We start from the raw sequence: 25,387 nt of genomic DNA on the forward strand, positions 1-25,387 counted from the left end.
TTGCAGTATGTTTGTCTAAATTGATCCGCGGACCTCAGGTTGGAGGACACTGCTTTAGATAAGCTGCTTTCTAAATGATCGAGCGTTGAGGGCCAGGAGAATGCATTTTTTTGTACACATACTTTATTATATTATTACAGTTAATACACAAAATAACTGGTTTATGATATTAAACAATGCGATTGGTTATATTGTTGTTTTTCTTAAATTACTATATCAACCAAGCACGTTTCAAATTCGTTTTATTAACTTACAATTACTAAAATTGATTGTAAAGATTCTTCAGCCAGGTCAGACAAAATGATAGCGCATTTCCTTACAAAATACTCCTAGAAAATCGGTGCATCCTTAAAAAGCAATAGTGTGTAATCATTGTTCTCGTAAAATCAACAGTCAGGATTTTATGGAATTATTCGTTTCTATTTTCTAATTTCTCCTCAAATTTGACCATATTGATTGGTCCGACAATCCATGTTATGGTGATCAAATTTGGAAGAATTCAACGATATGAATTGTCATATTAAAATATGTTCAGTTAATTTTTAATGAATAGGATCTTCCTATCTTTCAAAATCGCGCCAATATTTTCAGACCGGACCTGACTGCATATTATGGCGGGCCGAACTTTGCCGACCGCTGCCGACAGCTTAATTAGTTCAAATTTTACGCGATCATTCATATCGATATTTCCTTTCCGTCGACCCTTCCAATTTTGACCCAAACCCTTCAACAGCTTGCCTTTCTACCATCACTTCGTCCAGTCCACAATTTTGACTAAGGCCCCAAAGGTTAGCCGGGGCACGAGTTCTTAGTTTTTGCCCGATAACATAGACACAAGCCAAATTAAAAAGCGCACACATCGACATCGGAATCGATTCTTGAATGAAACATCAACAGATAAAAAGAGCGTGCTTGGTGTCAGCCAATTTTTCTTGCTAATTTCTACGGCTACGAACCGTTGTGTTGAGATCGGTTTCGGAGCCTTTTAATGTCGTATGTGCATGTAGTTTGCGTGAGGCAGCTGTTGTAACGGATTTTCGCTTTACCCAACTCGTGCGTAGCGTTCAATGCATTCGATCCAACGCTTTGGGCCAACGATGATGAAATGATGATATTGTTTTGAGCTGTGGGCATGTATCGCAACGTTCTGCGCTTCCAACTAAGGTAAAATATTGCATACGTTAAAAAGGCAAATGTTTTCTGCTTCTGATAGTAAAATGCTTCTGATAAATAAAATAAATATGCTTCTGATAGGTCTGTTAGTAATAGTAAATCTGATTGTAAACATAACACCCGGAAGGGGGAAATGGGGGTATATTGGGTTGACAACACCAAATGGAAGGGGCCCCTCAATCGACGGGATCATCAACGGGGCCCCCAAATGGCCGAGGCAATGGAGATTGTTCTTCATATTATGGCTGTATATGGTTGTATGTAGATGCAGCTGTAACGGTTTTTGGTCTTGTTGTATTCGCAAAAATTGAAACAGTCGATAAAAACCATATACAGGCGGTCCCCGAGATACACGGTTAATGGGGACCGAAAACGGCCGCAAAAAACCGCGTATCTCGAATTTCCGCGTAAGTCGAATCTCGTGATTTCTAGCCAAAATATCACTAATTTTCGTGTTAATTTGCATCTAGGGGGTGGTTTTAGCCACTTAATCAATTATTTGATATGATTCTGAATGAAATAACAGTTTTAAAACCTTTCGAAATAGTTTTTTACATCCGATCAAAACAGAAATTATTTGACATTTTACAATATATGTGTCAAATCAGTACAATTTGCTCAAAGAACTGTCAAATTTAGGAAACCGCGTACCTCTGAATCCGCGTATAAGAGGTACCGTGTATCTCGGGGACCGCCTGTATAAATGAACATGGTCCATAGGTTCCTTGAGTATTTTTATACCCTTCCCCCCTTCCTTCTAACTGAAACCTTTCCCATTTCCCCTTCTCTTCGGTCCACAAACTTGATGTGTTCGATTAGGATCAAGAATGAAAATTTTAGTTTTTGCATTAAAAGACACACACAATCCACTACCCCAGGCCAGGAATGTGAATACCATTTTTCGTGTGAAACAGCTGTCTGCTTTCGGCACACAATCGCAAAGCGGTAGCAGGGGCCCCGTATACAAGAACAGGGCAGTTCATCCCAGCCAAGAGCGCACACAATGACATCGATTTAACCATTTCTCGAAAGAAACCTCAACCCACTGAAGCACTGTAGACCAAACGACCTTCGTAGGCTTTTTAAAGCGACGCGAGCTTGGTGTCAATTTTTCCTGCTAATTTCTCCGGCTACGAGCCGGTGTATTGAAATTTTGTGTAAGGGCCTTTAAATTTTTGTTTGGGTGTGTTGTATGCTTGTGTTGTGTAACGGGTTTTTGGTGGTAGTTAAGCGCAGCGTTCTGTGCATTCCATTTTAGCAGCAAGTTGCTCTGCGTGGTTTTGGGTTTGGGTGTCTCGTGCACAGGCCACCCACACCAGCAAAAATTGACGGTTTCTCGCTCTGCCCAATACTTTGCGCCAACGATGATGAGGTATTGATTTGAGCTGTGCGCGCGTGTCGCACCGTTCTTCGCTTGCGACTTTGGTGCAAGTATCGGCAGAGTTCTTAGAACATTTAATGTGCTGCTTTGAGTAGTATGGGGCCCCGGTTTTCTGCAGTTCGGGGCCCTCGACAAAATATAGTGAGTGAAGCGATGGGAAAAATGAATTAATTAGATAAGTCTTTTTGAAATAGATCGTAAAAGTCCCATCCAGGGAGGGGGGGGGGGGGTAGATTCGATACGAAGTCGAACATCCACAATGACGGGGCCCCTGGCGGCCGCCCAGTCCGCCCACCGTTTAACGCGCCACTGGCCTAGGGCCTCGGAGAGGCTTGATCCGCCACTGCTAATTCCCTGTTTCATGGTTGGTCTGGATCTCTGGAATCAGGTACTGTGTTTTCGTCCCATTGATTCTCAATCAAATTCTTGCTGCTTCGCGCTTAAGTCGGCTGTACGCCTCACACACCTTCACTGGGGTCCTGTCGATGATGTCGATGTCATCCGCGAAGCCAAGAAATTTGAGAGACAGGTAGAAGATCTCACACCATACTGGTCCTGGACATACTGGTGGCAGTAAACTTGAAATGCCGTCGGGGGCCCCTTCGATCATCAGTGAAAGGCTCTAAAATTTTTGCTGACGAGGGAGGGGGGTGCAAATGATTCGCTAGCCTCGGGGCCCCAACGGCCATCCTTCCGGAGACCCTTGTCGCTAGTACTCTGTCCGTACGGCATACTATAGAATGGCGATCTACGGCGCCCCTAAATCGGCGAGGCCCCAGGCGACCGCCTAGTTCGCCTACCGTTAGATCCACCACTGCCCATTAGTGGTACAGGCAGGCCTTGACCGACAACAGTTGTTTTGTGAAAGAAGAAGAAAACAATATCCACACGTTACGGGCTCAAATGGACGTTGTATATACGGACCTGAAAGCTGCATTCCATCGCAGTAACCATCGCATTAACCTACCTAAACTAGAACATTTTGGCCTCGCTTTTGCCCTGGTTTAGTGGTTTAGATCCTATCTTACGAAGCGTCGCTTCCATGCACGATTAGATACCTTCTTTTCTAACGAGTTTGAGAGCTCTTCCACTTCCGGCGTTCCACAAGACAGCAAGCACTGTCTCTTAATGTTGTATAAGTCTCTTGTTTGTCCACTGCTTGAGTCCAGTTCGGTAGTCTGGGCTCCTTCCTCCAGGCTGTGCTCTAACAAGTAGCAATTAAAGTAGACTGTTCATTCTTGCAACAGCCAGCTGTCGTAGTGCCAATACTGCGATGGCTATGAAATTTAACGCTCTTTATAATAGTTTTGACTGGCATCACGAGACTCATTTTTAACCAAGCTTACTGTCGTTTGCGTTATCTTATGTAATTGTTCGGAGCTATTTATTGTTAGATTTAAGTTGTTACCAAATCGTATGGAAGAACTGTTACATTCAGGTTGCGGGGACAATTTCCAGACGCAACCAAAATTGATACAACTTAATGTTAAGTTACCTGAAAGTGTTGCCATGAAAAAAAATGCTGCCGTGACGTGTTCAAAGACCCGGTCTTTGTAACCACAAGCCACAAGTTTCGAGGCTTAAGTGCACCCTGAAAGAGTTTCAAGTACTGGAAAATGATATGCTAGAGGTGTATGAACAACTCAAACGGCTCCCATTGTTTCGGTGGTTGACAGAGATTTAAAAAAGAAAATACTTAACAATATGCTAACAAGTAATGTAAAGCAGTAGGTTGTTTCGTTTTAGATATCTTTATTTTATACTCTATATGTGTATGATATATGTATATATATCATTACAATGAAATATATGGCGGGGTACAAAGGGAGGTTTTTGGGGGGAGGGGAAGATCCGGAGAAGGGGGGGGGGATTGTGGAATTGGCGAGGGACAAGATGGCAAATGGGGGAGAAAGAGGCAAGGATGATCGGATTTGCCTGTCCCGAGTGAAAGGGATGAGGCGGTTGGCGATTTAGAATCTTTGGCAGTTTTACAAAGAGACCACCGCCCGCATCCAACAAAAATGCCTCCCGCAAAAAGTGAAAGAGTAATCTCTCTTTACCTCTGCACAGAATAGGTACGAAGGAGAGGGAAGAGGGGAGGGAATGGGGAAGGTTTGAGAGAGGTATTTGGGGTTTGTAATGGCATACGTGTCTTTGGATTATCACACACCAAAATTTTGTGTCTTTTTGCCATCCCGCACATTATCATGCTTGTTTATCTTATCTCTTTATCTATCTTTTCTGTTGTTATTATCTGTTTTTATTTCTCTTACTCTCTCTCTCTCTCTCTCTCTCTCTCTCAATTTCTCTCTCTTTCTCTCTCTCTATCTTTGTATCTCTCAGTCATAATTTCCTGCACCGTATGAGGGAATATAGCAGCGTGATTTTATTTTAGGGAATGCGTCATGGATAGTGTGTCTGAGGGGTAGGGTAGATGGGGGAGAAAGCTAGGATTAGAAATATTAAGGAATTAAAAAAAAAAACGATACACTTAAACAACTTAATGAAAACTCGAAGTTCGGCTACAGACTAATTGCAAATAAACCCATCCCGCTCGGAAAATGTACCAATCCCGTACTGGTACGGTGTATCCCGGAAATCGATGCCCCGCCCAAAAAGTTGCAGGACCCCCAATAACCTCCTCCCCTTGCCCTCCTCGATCATCGTAAGCATTGAAAATGGCACGCTCTTTGTTCTGGCATTCGCATTCCCCTTACTACTATGTCCTGTCCATTTTTGCTAACGATTTTCGTAATCCAACCGCCGTTCAGCTTTTCACTTCCGCTCATCAGTTTATGCCCCCTCCCCCCTCCCAATTGGTTTATGCTGTACGAAGAGACACGCAGCAAAGTTCGCAAGATCTCGCCTTTGAATTGATCACAATGGTTTAGCACGATACTGTTGTGTTTTGTGTTTTTAGCACGAATACAATTACAAATGGATGATAAATAGAAACGAAGCTAACTATGCCCTATTAAATACCACAAATGGCGCGGCAGGGTAAACAAAAAATAAAGATTGGTTTCATATGTACAGGTCTTCTTGTTTCGCGTAGGCGAGAAACACACACACACACACATACAGACACATGATTCGAGAATTTTGAATTTTTGAAGTGTAAAAAGAATGAAACAAAAAACTTATAAAAGAAAGCTTTCAGGGCGAGTCTTTGCGTAAAGCGTTTCTCTTTGACGTTTGAATGTGGTTTTGGTTCATTCGTCCTAATTGCTACCCTTTGTGCGTTTCTAGTGTTTTTTTTTCACTGTTTGTTCACATTCGAGATGTCCTTGCTTCTTTCACGTCCCTCTCTTCACACCCTTCAATTGGGTTTTTTTTCCTTGTTACCTTTGCTGTATCTTTTCATTTTCTAGCATCCCTGCGGCCGTGGTACCTTCCATTCCTGGACATTCCGTCTAAATGCCCTGTTTTTGGCCTGTTGTCTCACTAACAATGATCTATTGTAGCATTTTGACGCGTATGTTGTTTGCACATATGTTTTATCCACACATTACTCAAGCTCCCTCATTCTTTCTCTCCCTTTTTCACTGTCTTTCTCCTTATTTTTCTCCCATTCTCTCTTTCTCGCAATATTTCCTTCTTGACTAGCCTTTACTTATTTGTAAAAAAGCATCTATCCGTCCATTTTAGGTTAAATACAAAATCGTTTTTAGGTTTTTGCTCCTCTAATTCGAATGCGATATCAGATGCAAGCAGGAGAGACCGTTTGCTGGCATCCCCCTCCTTCCCCTTCTGCTCCTGCTCCTCCCCACAAATGAATTAACCCGATGGGGCGGGTAAAGCTAGCCGGCCTTCGGCAAGCAATAACTAAGCACAAAAAGCTTCCCCGCACCGGAGCCACCCTACCCCTAATCGTAATCCCGCTCTGTAGTTCTATTTTTTCGAGAAAGGTAAATGCAAAAAAAAAGAAAACAACACATACGTTAGCGCTATACACAGCGGTGGGGGCTAGAGGAAAGGGGCCACCTCCCTGGGCGCTTGGTTGTCAATATTGCTCATTTGTCTTGGTTGGTACAAAAAAAAAAACAATTGGTAATTAGTGTTAGAGCGTTGATCGGATCATGCCTGGCTGCTCCGGCATGGTAGAAGCAGTGGGAAAGGCCAGCGATGAGCCGCGAAAACATCGACCCATCAAAGTCAGCAAGCCGCATCACCGTGCCCTTACGATCACGCTTTTGGTTTTTTAGGTATAGTAGGCGCAGTTACAAAATATATTGTCATTCGTGGTTTCTTTTCCTTGTCTTTCGCTAATGGCGGCACCATCGAGATCAAGTAGCGTGTCCTTGAAGGGAAAATGAAATGAGTGAATGCAATGCTCTCTCTCTCTCTCTCTCTCTCTCTCTCTCTCTCTCTCTCTCGCTCTCTCTCGCTCTCTCTCTCTCTCTCTTTCTCTCTCTCTCTCTTTCTCTCTCTCTCTCTCTTTCTTTCCCTATCTTATTGCACCGGTGTAAATCGTATAAATCCTATAGGTATCGAAATGTTTTTTTGTTTGTTTTCCCTGTGCCACTCTGCATTGGGGATAGGGGCAGTGTTGCTGTATCGGTGTGATTGTGTTGTTTCTTTTTTTCCTTCGGCCAAATAATAAAAAGGTTCGGCAGGGTTCGTGCTTAAAACGGTTCTACAACAGCAGCCACTGCGCTTCCTGCCCTTTTGGTAAGCCCACAATATTCACATACAAACATACACACTGACATACAAATAGGATTTTGGTCTTTACGTTACGTTGTCTATCGGCGTACTGGCGCATTTGGCAGATGTTCGGGCCTGTTTGCTGGAGCGCTCGAACGAATGTTTTGCATATTTCGTACGTTTGGCCACCGCCACCACGTGCGCGGCAAAGGAATGAGCTCTGAATGGTTTTTGCGCGTTTGCGCGTACGTTTGGTTTGTGTGGTGTTCAGTCTCCGGTTGCGTTTTGTTTTTTTTTTGTTGTTTTCCTGTTGTTTTTGTATCTTGTAGTGTAGTGTCGCTACACTTTAATACCGGGATGCCCTCACTAATACTCACTAAGCTACGCGCCAACTGCTCGGTTGCGCAAATATGTAGTAGCACGCGTGTGCCTTTTGTTCGTCTCTCGCTCTCTTTCTCCTCGGCCGAGATTCGACCTTACATTGCAGGGTGGAAGTTGAAGGAAAGTTTCATCCACCCCCTCCGCGTTCATCTCGGCTTCGTCGGACACGATCAAGTAGATAAATGTAAATTGGAAATGAATATGAGGATTCCGTTTTGCGGAGAAATCATCAGCACCGTCCCCGTGTGCTGGTTTAATAATCGGTTGCGACTGTCGAAGGAAGAAAGAACAGGCGACCACTTCGTACATGCGGTCAGTTCTGTTCCAGTGTTCTTTATTCTTCCCACTCCTTCTCGTCTACGCCTTCCATGCTGTCCTGTTCGAGCTTCTTGTTCACGGACATGCGTGCGCTGACTGCATTTTTAATCTAAAAATAAATAGATGGAACATACGAAACCGGTGTAAATTTTACAAATACTTTACCAATAGTTTTAAGTGTTTAAAATAAAATAACCTAGCAATCTAACAGGTTGTTTAACACTTTTTAACGATATATGGTTATTTTACATGATAAATGATAAATAACATCCATAATATTATATAAATCTCATATTATGGGGAGCTATTATAATAAATCTCAATTTCTTAAAAAAATGTGTTGTTGATATTTAGCAACAAGATATAATAAATGTTAAAAATTCTTATTTGTACATGGTTGAGACATGAGATAGTTGCTTAACCATTCCTTCGATGTAACACTTTGCTATCATATCTCTTATCTCATCATCTAATCCAATGTTCAGCTTGAATACTAAAAAAGTGTTGGTTATCGTTTGCCGTTCGTCTTTAGAATTGACTTTTGCACTTGTCATAAGGCTTGGATATTATTGTGGATGTTTTTTACCCACAAATATCTTGTGAATTGTTGCCTGACATTGCTCAGTACTAAACAGCACGGAATAGTCCCGAAAAGTATCATTAACACAAGAACACTATACTTCAGCATAGATTCAAGAATGATGATGAGGGGTTCAACTTATTGGCTTGTACCTATAGAGTTCTTCAAGGTAGTATCTGGTGACCAATATTTTTCTCACGTTACATAAACGAGCTGCTTTATTTGATCCCCAAAGATTCCTGCTATAGGTATGACGCTAATGTCCGATTGAATGACAAATGTATCCTCGTATGCTGATTGCCTGACTGTGTAAACTTTTTAAGATATTTGTAGTTATCGGTGTAACAAAAACAAATCACGGATGTCTGGCAAAAGTGTTTCGACATTCGTTTGTCAGATATTCTAAAGATATGACAGGATTGCAGTGGAATTCTTCATAACTCATTTTGAGAAAAACTGCGTTATGCGAAGGAATTGGTTCTAGGGCAAGAAAAGGGCAGTGTATTAAATGAATCTAAAAAACTGAAAAGTATAACCGTAGGGAACACCACTGGCACCAAGTGGCAACAGTAATGCATTGATTAATTCTTAGTGTCGCCTATTAAATTATCGCCTTCGCGAGCAAGTAGATCAAGAATGCATCCAAGAACAAACTAATCAATACACTTGTGCAACACATACTTCTTAGGAGGTGACACAGTAAAGTTCACGTCATGCGCAGTTACACGGCCGAAGCCGAAAAGAATCTCCAATATTAACAAATAAGAAGGAAGGAGGAGCAATTAAACCAAAGATACTACTTCACTCACTAAACCTGTTGATAAACTCTAAGTCCCGTTATCATATCTGAAAACAGTTATCTGGACGTGGAGTGCTTATTTCGATTTCTGTATGGCTTTTGTATGACTTTTTTTTTGGATTGGCAATAGGCGTTAATGTGTCACCACCATCACACTTTTCCTCTACACTTATACACTGCCGCTGTTGGTAATAGCTTGATATTTAAGGAATCTTGGCAATGAAAATTTAATCCAAAAATCTTTACCTGTGCCCGGTAAAAAAAGGCTCAATGTTGAACGATCACGTGATAAACATGACCACGATTTCTTATCGGGATCAAAAAAGAAATTGCTCGTTATGCGACTTGTTCAGAGGGCATTTAGATTTGCTCGTTTTGCGCAAAACTCACAATAAGGAGTACTTTTTATAAAGAGTTCTACCGTATTGACCTTTCTTGAAAGCTGTCTAGTTCAATTGTTCGTGGAACTATGATACTCATGTGATAATTATCCAAAGATATAATGCACCGAACCTTTCTAAAGGCTCTATATGTGCACTGGCTACAAGTGAGCTAAACTGTGTGTTAAAGTATCCCAGCTTAGTACTGTGTGTTAACACATTTAAAACCATACAACGCAATGCTTTGTCTTATCTCGATTTGGAATTCGCTTTTTGCGACTTATTGACTTGACTTATATCACTTGGCTATGGGCGCAAATTTGCACATTTTGTATTTGCTGCAACATTGCTTATCGAAAAAAGAGACTTTCCTTTTCATTTACTTATATTTAACATTTTAGGACCTGGTCAAACGATTAGGTACCGTGACTTGTTTGATCCTCAGCTGCGTAGGCATGTTTAGAACTTCATGGATCCCTGGATACATGGATACCTGGTTAGATCTTAGTGCATCTAATGAACTACATATAATATTCAAAATATATCCTTAATTTTAGCATAGGTTATTAGCGTTATCACCATTGCCTTTTCATCAACGATACATGTTATAAAAATCAAACCGTAATACATAAAACTGATGAACTTCCACGTTAAATGTACATCATCGGATTCATAATTGTTATCAAAAACACACACAAAGTGTGCTTGCTCCACAAAGCAATGCGGTGCAACCCGGCATAACGAGTTGAACCCTTTAAGCAAAAAACTCGTTATGCGAGAGACTCTGATATTATTGGTTCCAAGACCTGGATATACGCATCTGAAAATTGAAAAATATCTTCATCATACTAATATTTGGGAAGATACTTGTAGTTAACTGTTTCATTGCCATTATTATTGATCCATTTAGTTAAAAAGGTAGACGATTGTTTTAGCCTCTTCTTAAAGATATTTCCTATTTGTTCCAATGTTCACGTTAGCCAGTGATGATTCACGTGATATCCAATGATCAATGATCAACAATGTGAAAAGATCTTTAATTGGTTTGTGTCTAGGACGAGATTGTTGGTGAGCTATTATACATTTGTAGATTAGACTGTTTCAATTTGTTCATCAACATTAAAGTCTAAAAAACTTCAGCACGAACTAATTTTTCAAAGATTACGATAGAACCATAGACATCAAATCTACAGCACCGATCGTCATCTCGATTTCTATTGGGAAATAGGCACAATTTTATCACCATCTTTAAAATTAGTCAGTTTCGATTGTTTCTAGTTTACCTGCTCTTGCACGTGTTCGGGCGCTTTGGCGAACGGTTTGTGTATGCCCTGGGTCATCAGCACGGTGTCGCTCTTCTTCGACGGTGTGGTCGTAACGGTCGGCTGAATCGAGGACACTGTAAAAGGAGGAGTCGCATTAATATCCTCGTTGAAAGGATGAGCCCTCGCCGCTACTACATACGCGTATCCATGCCGTCCGGCTTCATGCTGATGCGGGCGGGCGCAACGTCCCGGCCGGCGAACCACTCGGCGGCGGTCAGCGTCGGCTGCCACAGCACCCGGGTCGGCGGGAACAGATCGTCCTGGAACAGTTCGACCTTAAGGCGCGGCACGGTGAAGCTGAGCGGCTCGACCGTCCCGTTCGTGAGGCGAAGGGCCCGCGCAAACTCAACCGCCGCCACGTCGCACTGGTTCTTGGCGAGAAAGCTGAGGCCCTGGGTCAGATTAGTGCAGCGATGGTGCGAAAGTGGGCAAATGAACGGCGCCTCGTCGGTAATTTCGAAGCAGTAGATCGTGCTGTCGCCCTTGCCGGTGGCGAACAGCGTCGAGCTGTCCTCGTCGTAGTACGGCATCAGGATGGCAGGCGACACGTCCAGCCCGACCATGCCCATCGGCGCGCTCAGATCGGTCACTTTGTACACGTAGATCTGCCGCTCGGAGACTCTGCGAACGAGAAAAGCGTTCAAATTAGTTGCGACGTCCCACCGGGCCTTCATGCATCAAACCTACTTGTCGAAGCCGGTCACCACGAGGTAGTCACCCTCGAGCGCCCACAAGACGCGGGCTCCGCGCGTCCCGACCGGTCCGGTGCCCTCGCCGATCGGCTGGCTCGACTGGCGCGGCTCGTACACGCGAATGCGCCCGTCCTTCGACACGGTCGCACCGTACCGGCCGCACGGGCTCCACGAGAAGCAAAAGATCTGGTCAGTGTGACCGTGCAGGGTGCACTTTTCCTCCATCGTGCCGAGATCCCACACCTTCATCACCATGTCGACGCTCGCGGTGAGCAGCACGTTCTGCGCGAGCGGGTGGAACCGGAGCGTGTAGAGCTTGTCGGCATGGGCCACCAGCACCGCGTCCGGCTCGTTCGTGGGCTCGGTCAGCCCGCCGGCCGGGATGCGCCACAGCTTGACCGAGCCGTCATCGCAGGCCACCGCCAGCCGGGACGCATCGAACGGGTCCCACTGGAAGTCCATAATGTTCTGGATGTTGACCAGCGTCGGGATGACGCCGTCCGGCAGGCGTCCCGGATCGTTCAGCTCCAGCACCGCAATCTTGCCGCCGGCGCCCGCGATCGGCACCGCGACCCGAGCCGCATTTGCCGCAAAGCCGTCGCACTCGCCCGGTATCTGGCGGCTCAGGTTGCGTATGTTCTCGATGTGCGTGCTCTTGTGCCCGGGCGTACCCTTCAGATGGCGGAACTTGGACACGCGCCCGAACACGGTCGAGGTGCGCTTGGACGCCACGTTGTTGTTGTTGTTGTTGGCGGCGGCGGCGTTGTTGCTGGACGCGACCGTCGACACGCCGGCCGTGCTGTTGCTGCGCTTCACTATGTCCGGCATGTTTTCCTTCGACAGGTCGCTGCGGTTGCGCAGAAAGTCGGTGGCCGGCGGCGGCGGCATCAGGTCGGTGTCGTCCGCGCACGATTTCTGCTCGCCGCGCACCTTCAGCGATTCGCGGCGGCTAAACAAAACCAGAAGAGAAAGGGCCGTCAGTGCGTCTGCGGGAGGCGACCATTCGCGACCATGTGCTTACCGGAGCGGTGTCGGCGAGCTTGCCTTCTCCCCGTCCTGCACGCTCTGCGAGCGGCTCTCGAACATGCGCCGCCGTTCGGCGAGACTGGTGCGCTGGGCGCTCAGCCGCTCGAACTGGCCCTTTGCGTCGTCCGCGGTCGCATCGAACTGGTCGACCGATTCCGACGAAGCTTGACGTTCAAATATCTGCACCACACACACACATATACAAGGAAAAAAAAGAAAAGAAATTAGAGACTTTTTTGGCTGGGCACTTTCGGTATCGGATTGGCCAAAAGGAGATTTTAAAAGGGATCACAATGGGATACTTTTTTGTGGGTATTGCTGGAGAATTGGAACGCATTGTTTAACCTTTTCCTGTTCACCCGGCTGTTCAACGCATGCAGGCAGTTCCATGTCCCAAGGAGGTGTGGTTAGCGGTGTTAGTTGTTTAGGGGAGAGCGTTAGAAAAAAATATAGAAACAATTGGTTGGTACGAATTAGTAAGCGCACTACAATCACAATTAATGCTAACGTTGTGGGGCAGCACCGGTCCAGAGATGGGAATTCTTGGCTCCTGCTGCGGGTAAAGCGTACTGGTAACTTTTTCGGAAAGTATTACAGGTTTTTTTCAGGAGTTCTCATAGCTGCGGGACACTTAATTGACTCTTTCCTACGCGAAATGAACTTAATCTTATTGGGAATGCAAAATCCAATAGAAGTTTCCAAGGAGCCTGTCCAAAAAGGTGCCAAAGAGTTTAGCTTCCATCATATGAAGTTCACTTCCAATAGGAAAGAGTCGAGGAAGTGTCCCACAACTATGAGAACCCCTGAAAAACCCTGTATTTTGTTAGAACATGAGTAGCTCGGTATCAAACAGTCGGTATCGCTATAGAGGAGCCGAGAAGTGATTCTTTTCAGTTGAGTGGAATCAGCGTAGATGAATGGCTTGGACGGGATTCGAAAGTTTTACACAATGGTTTGATAAACGTACCAGTTGATTCAAGACAAACGTACCAGTGAGTGAGTTGAAGCGTCAATTAACTTTAAAAACTCTTCGCACAAAACTGAATTCGTTCGAATCGAATCGCTTGCAAGATTCTGAGCAATCACTCACTCTTACACACAGTGCACGTCTCTAGTCTGTATCATTGTTTGTCTCAGTGGCGGATCTAACGGTAGGCGGACTAGGCGGTCGCCTGGGGCCCCGCCGATTTAAGGGCCCCGTAGATCGCTAGTCTATAGTATGCCTATGGACAGAGTACTAGCGACAAGGGCCCCGGAAGTATGAACGTTGGGGCCCCGAGGCTGGCGATTTATTTGCACCCCCCAGCCATTTTTTTTCAAGTTTACTGTTAAATATCCCTGCAGCAAGCAGTGCCAGTACCCCCCCCCCCCCAAATCGCCAGGCCTCAACTTGTCTTACCGCCTAGGGTCTCCGATACCCTTAATCCGCCACTGGTTTGTCTGCAAGTCTGAAACTCAGCAATCGGGAAGGGATTCTCGAGTTTTTAATAATTTCAGTGACTCATCTCAGAATAGCTGATGTAACGTGCACACTGAGTCAGTATGAGTTTCTGAGTTAAATTTATAAACTATTTCCCACATAGGTTGTATGCAAAATAACATAATTGATTCTAAGGCCCAGCGCTTTTAGGGGCAGTCCCGTGGTACAGTCATCATTGCTCATCATTGCTTTGGGGTTATGTTTACTCTGTTAACATCGCTGTGAATGTGACTCACTCAGTTAAATCATTCGTAAGATAGAACCATTCTTCGAGAGTTCAATCTAAATCATTTAGCTCTCCACGGCAACTAGCAAAGTTCTCTATATTAGTTATACATGATTATTTGATGATGTGATTTAAGGATTTAGGTCATCGTACGTGTGTCACTTACTTTCGTGGTAGCGATGGAGCCACATTTAAATTAGTGGGTGGTTTAGCGACAACGACTGTACGTACTACCAATGAATTTACTCTTATTGCTCAGTGTTAATAATAAGATGTCTACGAAAAGCCCATTTAGTGATCATGTTTACCTTCATTTCTATAACCACCTAACCGTGTATGTTTTACTCATTAATTTTATAAAAATCTTTTTGTTGAAGAATCGAACCGATTCGACTTTTTTTTAGAATGCCTAGATAAACATCATTTTAAACAGTGCGAGAAGAATTTGAATTTAATAAAAAATATTTAATATACTTTAAACAATAAATCTATTTTCACCCGATTAGGTACAACATACAATAAGAAGTTTGGTTTCGATTTAGTAGGTTAATTTTATGATGATATCGATAGCAATCCATAGACGAATATTCATAGATTCCATTTCTAATGTTTTCTATCTCCAAATATTCTTTTAAAGTCATATAGCTTGAAATGCTTGACCCGATAGTCAGGATGACATGGCGATCTATTAGTGTCAGTTGAACTATTTATTGTGCATTAAATGTATGTACAGTCTTTCCCCGACCTACGCGACACTCGAGAAATTGCGAATTCGAGCTACGCGTATATTGTGATTTGTAAGTTCATGCGTCAAATTGGTACAATTTCCTGCTACAATTCAAAATAAATTGCAGTTTTGTTAAAAGTTTGAAATCGCTAAATTCACAGAATTAATCGAATATTTCTATAGGAATTGAATTAAATTAGTAATAATGAACATTAAATTATGAAGTTTCATCATGAATAACTTTTTATCATTCATATTTTGGCTGAAAAACGTCTAACATAAAAAAAAGTATTGTTACTATAGGTACATAAAGTAAGTTATAATCAGAATTGTTATACCAATAAAATTCTTCCAATTAAATTCTAGTTCTTGTATGAAATGTATGACCTACCCGGGTAGATGTTTATAAAAGCAAAGGTGTAGTTTTGGTTATAGATACGAAGGTTAAAGTAAACGTGATTTTTTAAGTGTATTATTGAAATACAAAATACCTATGAAAAGATAAGGGTGAATTGAAAAGTAATTCTATCTTTCAAATAATTTGCTTCATTTTTTTACAATTATGAATAAATGCTTATTTTACACACATCCTCGATACCCTCTATAATTTCTGTAAAGCAAAAAATTTAATAAGCAATTTTTACGTAATTCGGTAAATATATTTAGTTAGAAGAATGAGTCATTCTTTTTTTCGTGCAAAACGCCGCCTTACGATAAATTTGTTCAACCCTAAAAACATCACGTTCACTTTCACTCGATCACAATATGTTGCATGCGTCATGATTTACGCTGATGACTAGTTACTTTTTTTCTAGTTAATTGTAGCAACAGTTTCGTTTGTTTTCTTTGGCTACATAAATTCCCATCTCTAGTGCACCGTGTCCGGGTTGGCGATTGCCATGCTTACCTTGCGCAGCTCGGCATGCGGTATGGTGCGCGTCTCGACGTCGCACTGGTCCATCGGTTCGGCCGGCTCGGGTTTCCCCGGCTCGGTGGGACTGTCGTCCTTCGGCTCGTCCGGTTCGGGCGACACGGTTAAGGTGTTGCCGTTCTTTTCAGCCGGCGCACTGCTGTCGCCGACCGTCGGGCCGGGCAGAGCGGCAGATTCCTTGTCGCTTCCCGGTTCTGCACCCGGTACGGCTGGCACGTTAAACACCTTCTCGAACGAGAAGTCCCCGGACGAACCGGTGCTACAGAACGGTTTCGGTCCAAGGCGTGGCTGCACGACAGAAAAGAAGAAGAAGAATAAATAATTAGCAAATAATTAGCTACCGCAGGGATAGGAATTACTCTTCATTTCGTTTTTTAGCAAAACATCTAAACACCCGATCGTTAATAGAGAAGAAACCAATACGACAGAGCATGCAAAAGGAAATAGAAATAAAGTTTAAAAAAAAAGAAAAAGAAAAGACATAAATGATATAATAAATAGGAAAAAAAATTAGTAAATGCTACACACATGATCGCCTAGTATTAATATTACCATCAGCAAAACAAGTAAACGAATAAAAATAAGGCACAACTATGGTACATCATCAAGCGACAAAAACACGCGTGAAAGACTCGACAAAGGCACGCAGGTTGTTAACCTTGTATCCGCTGGTGGTGCGCGGTCGGGCAACTGGGCGCGGCACGTTGGTCGCTCCCGCCGGTGCGGCCACCGGCCCAGGCGGGCTCACGTCCTCCCCGGTGCCGACCGATCCGGCCGTTCCGGCCAGCTGCTCCGAGACGGAGTTGTTGCGCGAGGTCCTCGGCAGTGGCTTGGGCGGCGTCGTTTCGCCCGCCACCCGCCCCCCATCCGTTTCCGAGTCGAATGAAGAGCAGGACGTTTCGCGCTGCTGCTGCAGATGATGGTGCGGATGATGATTGCCGTTGCCATTGTTCTCGACCGCCAGCGGTGTACCATTGCCCTCCTCGTCCCGCTCCTTGTGCACCGCCGATATCTCCTTGAAGCGCTGCTCGAGCTCACACTTCTCCGTGTGCGACTGCTGCTCCATGTGCTTGATCTTTTCCTTGATCGGCACGAACGTCGGCTTCACGTACGGTTCGCGCTCGATCTTCGCCGCGGTCGAGATGTTGTTCGGCGACTGGGCACTGCGCATCTTGTTCGCGATATTGTTCACCACCTCAGTCAGTGGCCCGCGGAGGACCTTTTTTAATATTTATTCAGTTTTCCGGGTTTCAGGTTTTTTATGCATTTTTTGTACGAAGCGAATGGTTAGCGCGGGATTGGATTTTGTGAGGTGGAGATAGAGATGGATATGCGTGTGATTTTGTATTTGTATTTGGTACAGAAGACAGAAGCCCCCAAGCAAAGTTAGATTGAGGAATGAGAGCAATGGAGAGAGAGAGAAAGAGAAAGAGAATTGGGTACATATATTTAGTGGGTATAGTAACAATGGAGTTATGAGACGGAAGGATTATGTCCAGCGAAATGCGGCTCTTATCACATCGCAAAATTCGCCGGCCACTGCACTAGATACATCGAACAAAGGTTACGATTCATCCATCGACTACGTGGTACAGGCCCACGCTCCATGCAGAATGTACAGGCACATTAGTAAGCTAACCCGACTATGCTAGACAAAGGTTTGGAAAGGGGGGAAAACATAGGTAGAAGAGGGTGAAGATGACGAAGAAAAAACCTACAATGATTGGTGCATCGCCAAGTTCCCGTTTCGCTGGATCGAGGCTAATCTTCGGCACGGGTGTGTTGGCACCGTTTAGCCACTGTGTGGCAGTCATTTCACTCTTGTAGCCGTTCGTGTCCGGGTAGAGATCGTTGTGAAAGTCTCGATACGTCTAGAAAGGAAAAATAGCAACCGATTATGCCAAACGTTTGCCAAATCGCTTAAATACTCCCAATGCCCCACGCAAAATGCCCGCTTACCTTACGCGGCACCTGGTACATGATCGGGATGACCGAGTTGGACGTGAGCTGCATGATGCGGTTCACCTCGCCCTCCATCACCTTGAGCGCCCGCTTCGGCACCAGACAGGCGCCCTTGGTCTGTTCGCCCGAGTGCCGGATGCCCTCGATCAGGTACGGGTCCTTGTCCGTCACCTCGAGATAGTTGATCGTCGTGTCACCCTTGCCGGACAGGAACAGCATGTTCGTGTCGGGATCGTACAGCGGCATTAGGATGCCGGTCGAGCAGTCGAGCTCGAGCGTTTTCTCCGGCACCGAGAAGTTGCGCAGGTCGCGTATTATGACCTGGCGGAGTCGGGCCGCATCGAAGCCGGTGCTGAGGATGCGGTTCTGCTCGCCGAGCCAGACCACGCGTGAGTCCTTGATGCTCTGGTGGCTTTCGGCGGCGAGCGTGATCGGGGCGCTAGCGCGCGGGTCCAGCACGCGCACCATCTTGTCCTTGCAGCTGGTCACGCACAGCCGGCCGTCCTGCTTCCAGCTGAGCGACTGGATCACCTCCGGATGTTCGTTGTTCGCTGCAATGATTGCGAAACGTTGATGAGGTTGGGTGTAAGTGTAAAGAAACAAAAAGTACTTACAGAACGCTTCCTGCTGAGTGGTCAGATCCCACAGGCTGACCCAGCCGACCGCGGTCGCATACAGCAGACAGTCGGCAGTCGGATGGAAGCCGACCGTTTCGACGCGCCGCTGCTTGGTCGTGAACGTGCACTCGGGCGTCGAGAGCGACTGCTCCAGACCCTTCTCCGGGATGTGCCACACCTTCACCAGGCAGTCCTGTGAGCCGGTCGCGAGCAGCCCGTCGTGAAACGGCGAAAAGTCGAGATATGTCACCGTGTCCGAGTGGGCGTGCAGCAGCGGCATCGTCTTGCTCTTGCGCCCGCAGTCGTCGATCGGCAGCACGGCCAGGCTCGACCCGGCATGCTCCCAGTTGAACGCGATGAAGGCGGCCGACGCGGCAATGTTATTGCCGTACGTTTGATATGACCCGACGAAGATGTCCCGTATGCACGCCTCCGGCTTCGGCACGATCGGGGCCGCATTCTTGTACTTGGACGCCTTGAACCGCCACGCCATCGTGACCGCGCACTGGTTTAGCCTGGAAAGCAGGAATAGCGGTTAGAATTCTGGCCAGGGGATACGGTGCGTTTTGAGTAGTGATGGGCAAAGTAGGCAAACATTCGGAGTCGATTCCCATCCGACTCCAACAATTTCGTAACTGACTTCGGAAGATAGGTCTTCCCAGCATTATCCAGAGTCGTCCAGAGTTGGAGTAGTCCAGAGCTGTCCGGAGTTGCCCAGAGTCGCCCGGAGTCGGATTCGGAGATGACTGGAGTCGGGGTTGGCCTCGAATCAAAGGCCTGTATACGAAGTGCTTGTGCAAAGTGAAAGACAAAAAACACAACGAAAAGAAGTGCCTCACAAGCACATTGCACCGGACGGATCCGGACGACTCCGACCGACTCCGGACGGCTGCGATTCTGGACGACTCCGAAAGACTCCAGATAACTCTGGACGATTCCGGACGACTTAAGGCAAATAAAGACGACTCCGGACGACTACAGACATCTTCGGACGACTCCAAACGACTCCGATCCATACAACTACGACTCGGGATGACTCCAACATTGAGCGGAATTAGTGGTTCCCATTTTGCCGGAGTAAGAATCGAACTAACAATATTCGGAGTCGTGAGTGCGCTCCAAAGAGCATATCACAAGGCTTGAGCTAGTGAATAAGTGGCTAAGTGCTGTAAATATACTATTTTGATGCTTTTCGACTAACGGCTCCCAGTGAGTTGCAAAAGAAGGCTGAATCGATGTCAGTATTGAGTCGCCGGACAGGATACGCTTGATTCTGTTTAGTTTTGAGTGTCCAAAAGAGTGAGCCAACACATTCGAACTCCTTCCAAACGCAATTCTTCCACTCGGAACTCACTAAAAGGAGTGATTATGCGTTGCTCCCATGCCCGTAATTTCCGGGAATCTTTATCATCAGTTGAAATAGGAAGATTGCACTTGTGCGATACGAGAGGTATGTTCCTAACGTTCCTCGCCTTCCTCTTCTTTCTCGTTGCACCTTTCATTCAGGGTGGCTGAGCATGCTGTATCGCGGAATAATGCTACCGTGTGCATCCGGTGAAGATAAGCTAGCGGAGAGTTGGCACAACAAAAAACCTGCGCGAAGGAGTGTGACACATCGATCAACAATTGCAAAACCTACCTAAAATGTAATGAATTGGTGTCGGTTTTGAGCCGCTGTGCAGGATTAGCGACTAAAGAGTTAGCCAAAACATTCGAAACTTCTCCCGTGGCACTCTTTCGCTGCGATTTAATACGCCAAAATTCTTTGCTCTAATGCCCTAGTCTAAATGGCCGGGAGTCTCAAGCATCGGTTTGAAATGTTCGAACCTAGACAGAGGAAGATTGCACTTGTGCGATACGAGTGGTATTTTCCTCCCGATTCTCATCCCCCTCCCTCCGCCCTTCCCCTCACATCTCCTTCACATTCCGGGTTGCAGTCCGCAATCCGTATCGCGGAACAAATGCTACCGTTGCATCCGGCGAGGACAAGATAGGGGCGAGTCTTCAACACAGGAACAGCACCCCACTTGGGGTTGAGCCGACAACGACGGTGTGTTTTATGCGACAGGAAGAGACGAACCATAAAACAAAAAGCAAAAAAAAAAACAAAGCAAAAATACACACAGACGCGCACATGGACGCCGGATTGCGGGAAGACGCGTGTGCGTGCAGCCAAAGCTGCGTGTACATGTGTGACAACCATCGGGTAAGAAGTTCCAACGCCCGCCCGCAAAAAGGGATGGAATGGGTCATGCGGGACCCTTTTCCTTCGCTGGAGGGGGGATGGGGTGGTGCGTGCGGTTCACTTTTCGCCCCGTGAGCAGAGGCGCGTGCGCTTTCCGTTAGACATATGCAAAACTCCCATCCAGCGGAGGGTGTTGGAAAGGGCGAGGGGAGACGGGGGGAAAAGGGAGCTTGTGGAGGGATATTGCGGGCGGAATACTGGAAGAGATATCAAACACTTATGCACACAAACACACATTTCCGCCTCGCTACTTATCGGACGCTCTCTCTCTCTCTCTCGCTCTCAGATATTTTGAGTTCTTCCCGTATTGTTTTTGTGGTTCGCCCGTCCGGCCCACCTAAAACGGGTGGTTATATGCAAACATGGGTGGTGTACGGGCAGGAAGGCAAAAGCTATGCGCGCGATATCAAATCAACCGAGACCGGATCGAAGGGATCGGGAATCGCGCAACAAAGAAAGAGAGATAGAGAAAAAGAACCCGAGCATGAGCGGATGTATGTGTGTGTGCGCGCGCACGCGAGAGAGATAGATAGATAGAGAGAGAGAGAGAGAAAGACAAGAGAGGAACCTTTACGAGTTTTGTGCACAAAGGAATACACATTTGAAGATAGTGTGACAGTTTGGGCTGTTGTTTGTTGCGAATAAAAAGAGAAATAAAGATACACTAAACCATGTCTTACCCGTCGTTGGGAAAATCAAATGCTTCTTTTAACCCGTTTGCACGTCGAATGGCGCTGATGGAAAATTTTGAACAAATTATGGAATGACTTCGGTGGGCTTTTCTCACACTTTATCGTTCGGCTTCGGCCGACAAGTGCTACCATGACTTCAATTTTTTTATCCTTCCATTCTCTCTCTCTCTCTCTCTCTCTCTCTCTCTCTATCTATCTCTCCCTCTCTCTTTCTCTCTCTCCATCTTTCTCTCTCTCTCTCTTTCATGCTCATTTTCTCTATCGCTTCTTCCTTTTCCATTCACACTACGGCACTGGAAACAGGCCCAGGACACAAATGTGCCTTTAATGGCTAATTCATTCATTTGCGATGGTTTTTAAAATACATCAAGCTTCGTATTGTATCAAGCATATCACGCACGGCCAAAAAACACTCCCTCCTCTCCTTTCTCTCTGTTTTACCCCTCTTCCCCGCCCCGCTACATCACCGCGGACCAAATGGAAACAGTGGCCAGAGAGAGGAGCAGAGAATTTGTTTTCATTTTTCACCTTCATCCCACGAACCAGTCAATAGAAAAGAGGGGAGGGGAGGGGCAGCACACAACATAAAAAAACACAGAAAGCAAAAACCACGCAACCACGCCGCCGAAAAACTGCCGGCTGCCGGCCGCAAGGGCGGAACCCCTTTTTTTGCGCGTGCCGTGTTTTCTTCGCCTGCTGTCTTTACCTACCCCTTGGCGCACACAAACACACACATACATACACGGCCGATAGGGGTGGATGCTTTTTAAAGGAAAGAAAAACGGACCACCCCGCGGAAGGCGGAGGGTGGGTGGGTGTGATTGGACGGGCGAGAATTTCTGCAAGCAAAAGTGCATCGAAGTAGATTTTTTTTACTTCTTCTTTGTTGGGTCCATATGTGAGGATGTTCTAGGAGGCGGAGAAGTAGGCTAGTTTCTAGGCAGGTTTAAATAAAGGCGAAAATTTTGGTTCTATGTGTGTGAGTTTTTTTTTTTGTTTTATTGCTGTTGCCGCATGATTTGGTTTGCACTGCACCGTGAAGGGAAATGGGGAGAGGGGTGGCGAACCAAAAAACCAAAAACCGAGGCAAACTAGATGGAAGAAGCTTTTCGCCGTGCCTTCGCCTTCCACCTCCTCCAAAGACACACATGTTCACTTTATCTTTTAAAAACCGTTGCCCCAAAACTGCATTACCCGTTTTGTCCTTCCGGTCGGGCGCCCTTGTGCCCGCAAAAGGGACGGGCTCTTTTTTTTGGGGCGTGTATGTTACAGTTGTATTGGGGAAGCAAAAAAAAAAAAAAGAAAAAGGACAGCACACACACAGATGCAGAGCCGACCGGGACGAGGTGAAACAATAGTTCCTTTGCCGGCGTGCGTTCGCGGACGCTCTTTGTCCCTTACCTTTGCTTTGCTAGAAGGTATCCGGAAGGTGTGTGTGTGTGTGTTAAAATGGTGACTTTTCGCCTTGAGCTTGAGCGTTTGCCGGCCGCTTCGGGATGTCTTGTATTTTGTTGTTGTTGTTGCTGTTGCTTTGGGTTGCTACTGCTTGATTGCTGCTGATTGCTGGCTCGGGCCGCTTACAGTTGTGCGTACCTTACACACACACACATATACACACAAACACAAGGAAACACACGCACTAGTAGGGCCGCTAATTCTTTCCGTTCCGTTCGCTTCCGTCACTGTCACTTTGTCCTTGCAGTCCCGGCCAAAAACGGCACAGAAGTTGGCGGTCACCGGCGTCGGCGGGCCACAGAGCGCGAGATAATATACCCGAAAGTGTACACACACTTACACACATACACACGGGCGCGTACGCACGCACCGATAATGCACCGATTGCAGCGCGATGCACCGGGAGGAGGTTTAATTTTTTAAATAAAACCGAACCGAAATGAAAAAAATAAAATAGATAGAGCGCCCGTTTCCGTGCACGGTTGAAAGGACCGGAGCCAAAGAAAATACAAAACTCAAACGAAGATGTAACAAATATTCGCAATCGCCGCACACTACACACTACGCGCACACAAACTACCGAGCGGACAGCAAAATGCAATTCACGGGCGTGTTCGCTTGCGATTGATTCGGGTTGCGCTCGCACTGCTGCTGCTGATGCTGATTCGATTCCTGTGCTATGTTGCTACCTGGCTGCTGCAGACGATCGAACGAGACCTCCATCCGCGACCACTTCTGTTTCGTTAATGCTGCCCGTCTGCCCTTTTGCGCGATGCTCGGGCGGCTCTCGCTGGAAAACCATGATGATGCCGCCCGGCCCGGCCCGGCCCTGCCCTGCCCTTGCCCCGCCGAAGATGCTGCTGTGTATGTGTGCGTGTGTATATACGTGTGTGTGTACGTGTGTGAGTGTGTGTGTAGAGTGTATTCGCCCTACCGTACGAAGACGCCGCGTCTGCGCCTGCGTCTGTGTTGGTGAGACGGTTGGCAAGGCGGATGCTTGCTACTGGAGCGCGCACCAACACACATACACACAGATAAATGCAAAAAATACACACAAACATACAAATGTATTGTTACATGTGTGTAGTGTTTGTAATTTAATTGCAAAAAAAATGTGTACAATAATAGCAATTCAATTTACTAACTTCACATGCTCCGTCAGATTGTACGGCAAATTGCTAGAGTAAAACCGTCGTAGGCGAAACGTATGGCAGCACGGCCGCTGCACTGCCCACGGGGGTTTGTGTCCCGGGAAAGCCGATAGATGGCGCTACCCCGCAGAACGTTTCGTAGCCGTCGCGGGCGGCAAGCAATTTGGCTACCTGTTTTTTTCTGTTGGGTAGTTTTCCTAGAAACCCGATCACTGATTCGAAGGAATCGCAAAAATCGCTAGAATTTTGATCCACGTAAAGCTGTTGCTTATCAATGAGAGCGGTATGGAACAAGTGAAAACGAAACGCTCAAATAGGTAATTAAATTTCCCCGTCCGGTAGAAATGAGTCACATTAACTCTGTAAGTGCATTTATTGCCATTGCTACGTTATTTCTCAAGTAGCATTTTCGTGCCAATATCGAGAAATTATAAACGAGGTTATTAATAGCTTAAAAGTTAAAATTTAAAATAAGCACTTTCCGGTGGCGAATTTAATTGCCTTTCTTGTAGAGCATAAATCGTAATATTTCTGCATGATTATGATGAAAACTGACCTTAAATCTCATTGTCACGACATCTGTATATTTACCCTATTCCAGGAAACCGGCTACCCGGGTAGCCAAATCGATTTTGATTGCTTATTCCACAGATTCTAGGAATCTGATTGACTTGAAATTTGGAATGTAAGTGTAAACCATAGCCATTTTTCTCAGAATTTGTTTGTATATGTGTTTGATTATAATAAACTTGTTTTTTAGAATTATGTTTTGCAATACCCCTATTCCAGGCAATCGGGCTACACGGGTAGCCAGCGACTTTGGTGGCTTATAACTTTTGAATGCGTAATCCAATATCGATGCGATATTCTGCTGAGTATTGAATAAACTAATGCAGTTTCAAAAATTGTGCATAGATTGGTTCAACTCGCTGTCTTTTTTTTGTATTATAACTTTTCAAAGTTGACAGGGATGTTCAGAACAAAAAATACAAAACTTAAAACTTCAGTACTTCAGTACAAAGTTTTCACAGCAAGATGGTTCCAATAGTTACGAGAGCTGTATATTGCACGTCTAACATACATTTTTTGGATTTTTTCTATGAGCCGTAAAAAACATAAATGAGTTTCCATTTGAATAAAAACCGTTACAACAAACCTGTCATCATAATTTTATAAAATGCGTTATTGCGACACATGCA

At 45.6% G+C, this 25,387-nt stretch overlaps 1 protein-coding gene across 3 annotated transcripts; it reads right to left on the bottom strand.

Annotated features, from left to right (window-relative positions):
• Positions 1-4,685: 4,685 nt before the first annotated feature.
• Positions 4,686-24,065, bottom strand: LOC121588358 (coronin-7). 3 transcript variants are annotated; one of them, XM_041906193.1, is made up of 12 exons: positions 22,984-24,065; positions 18,643-19,160; positions 18,026-18,579; positions 17,785-17,937; positions 16,725-17,285; positions 16,043-16,354; positions 13,048-13,065; positions 12,698-12,882; positions 11,672-12,625; positions 11,124-11,605; positions 10,943-11,058; positions 4,686-8,009 (listed from the first exon to the last, which is right to left on the bottom strand). In XM_041906193.1, the coding sequence occupies exons 2-12, from the start codon at positions 19,136-19,138 to the stop codon at positions 7,917-7,919; spliced, it is 3,924 nt and encodes a 1,307-aa protein (XP_041762127.1). In that variant the 5' UTR covers positions 19,139-19,160; positions 22,984-24,065; the 3' UTR covers positions 4,686-7,916. The 3 variants fall into 3 exon arrangements, with proteins under 3 accessions (XP_041762127.1, XP_041762136.1, XP_041762146.1); XM_041906202.1 differs by lacking the exon at positions 13,048-13,065; XM_041906212.1 differs by lacking the exon at positions 16,725-17,285 and having other exon boundaries at positions 22,984-24,063.
• Between the last annotated feature and the right edge of the window lie 1,322 nt (positions 24,066-25,387).

Source organism: Anopheles merus, chromosome X (genome assembly GCF_017562075.2).
Source record: "Anopheles merus strain MAF chromosome X, AmerM5.1, whole genome shotgun sequence".
NCBI lineage: Eukaryota > Metazoa > Arthropoda > Insecta > Diptera > Culicidae > Anopheles > Anopheles merus.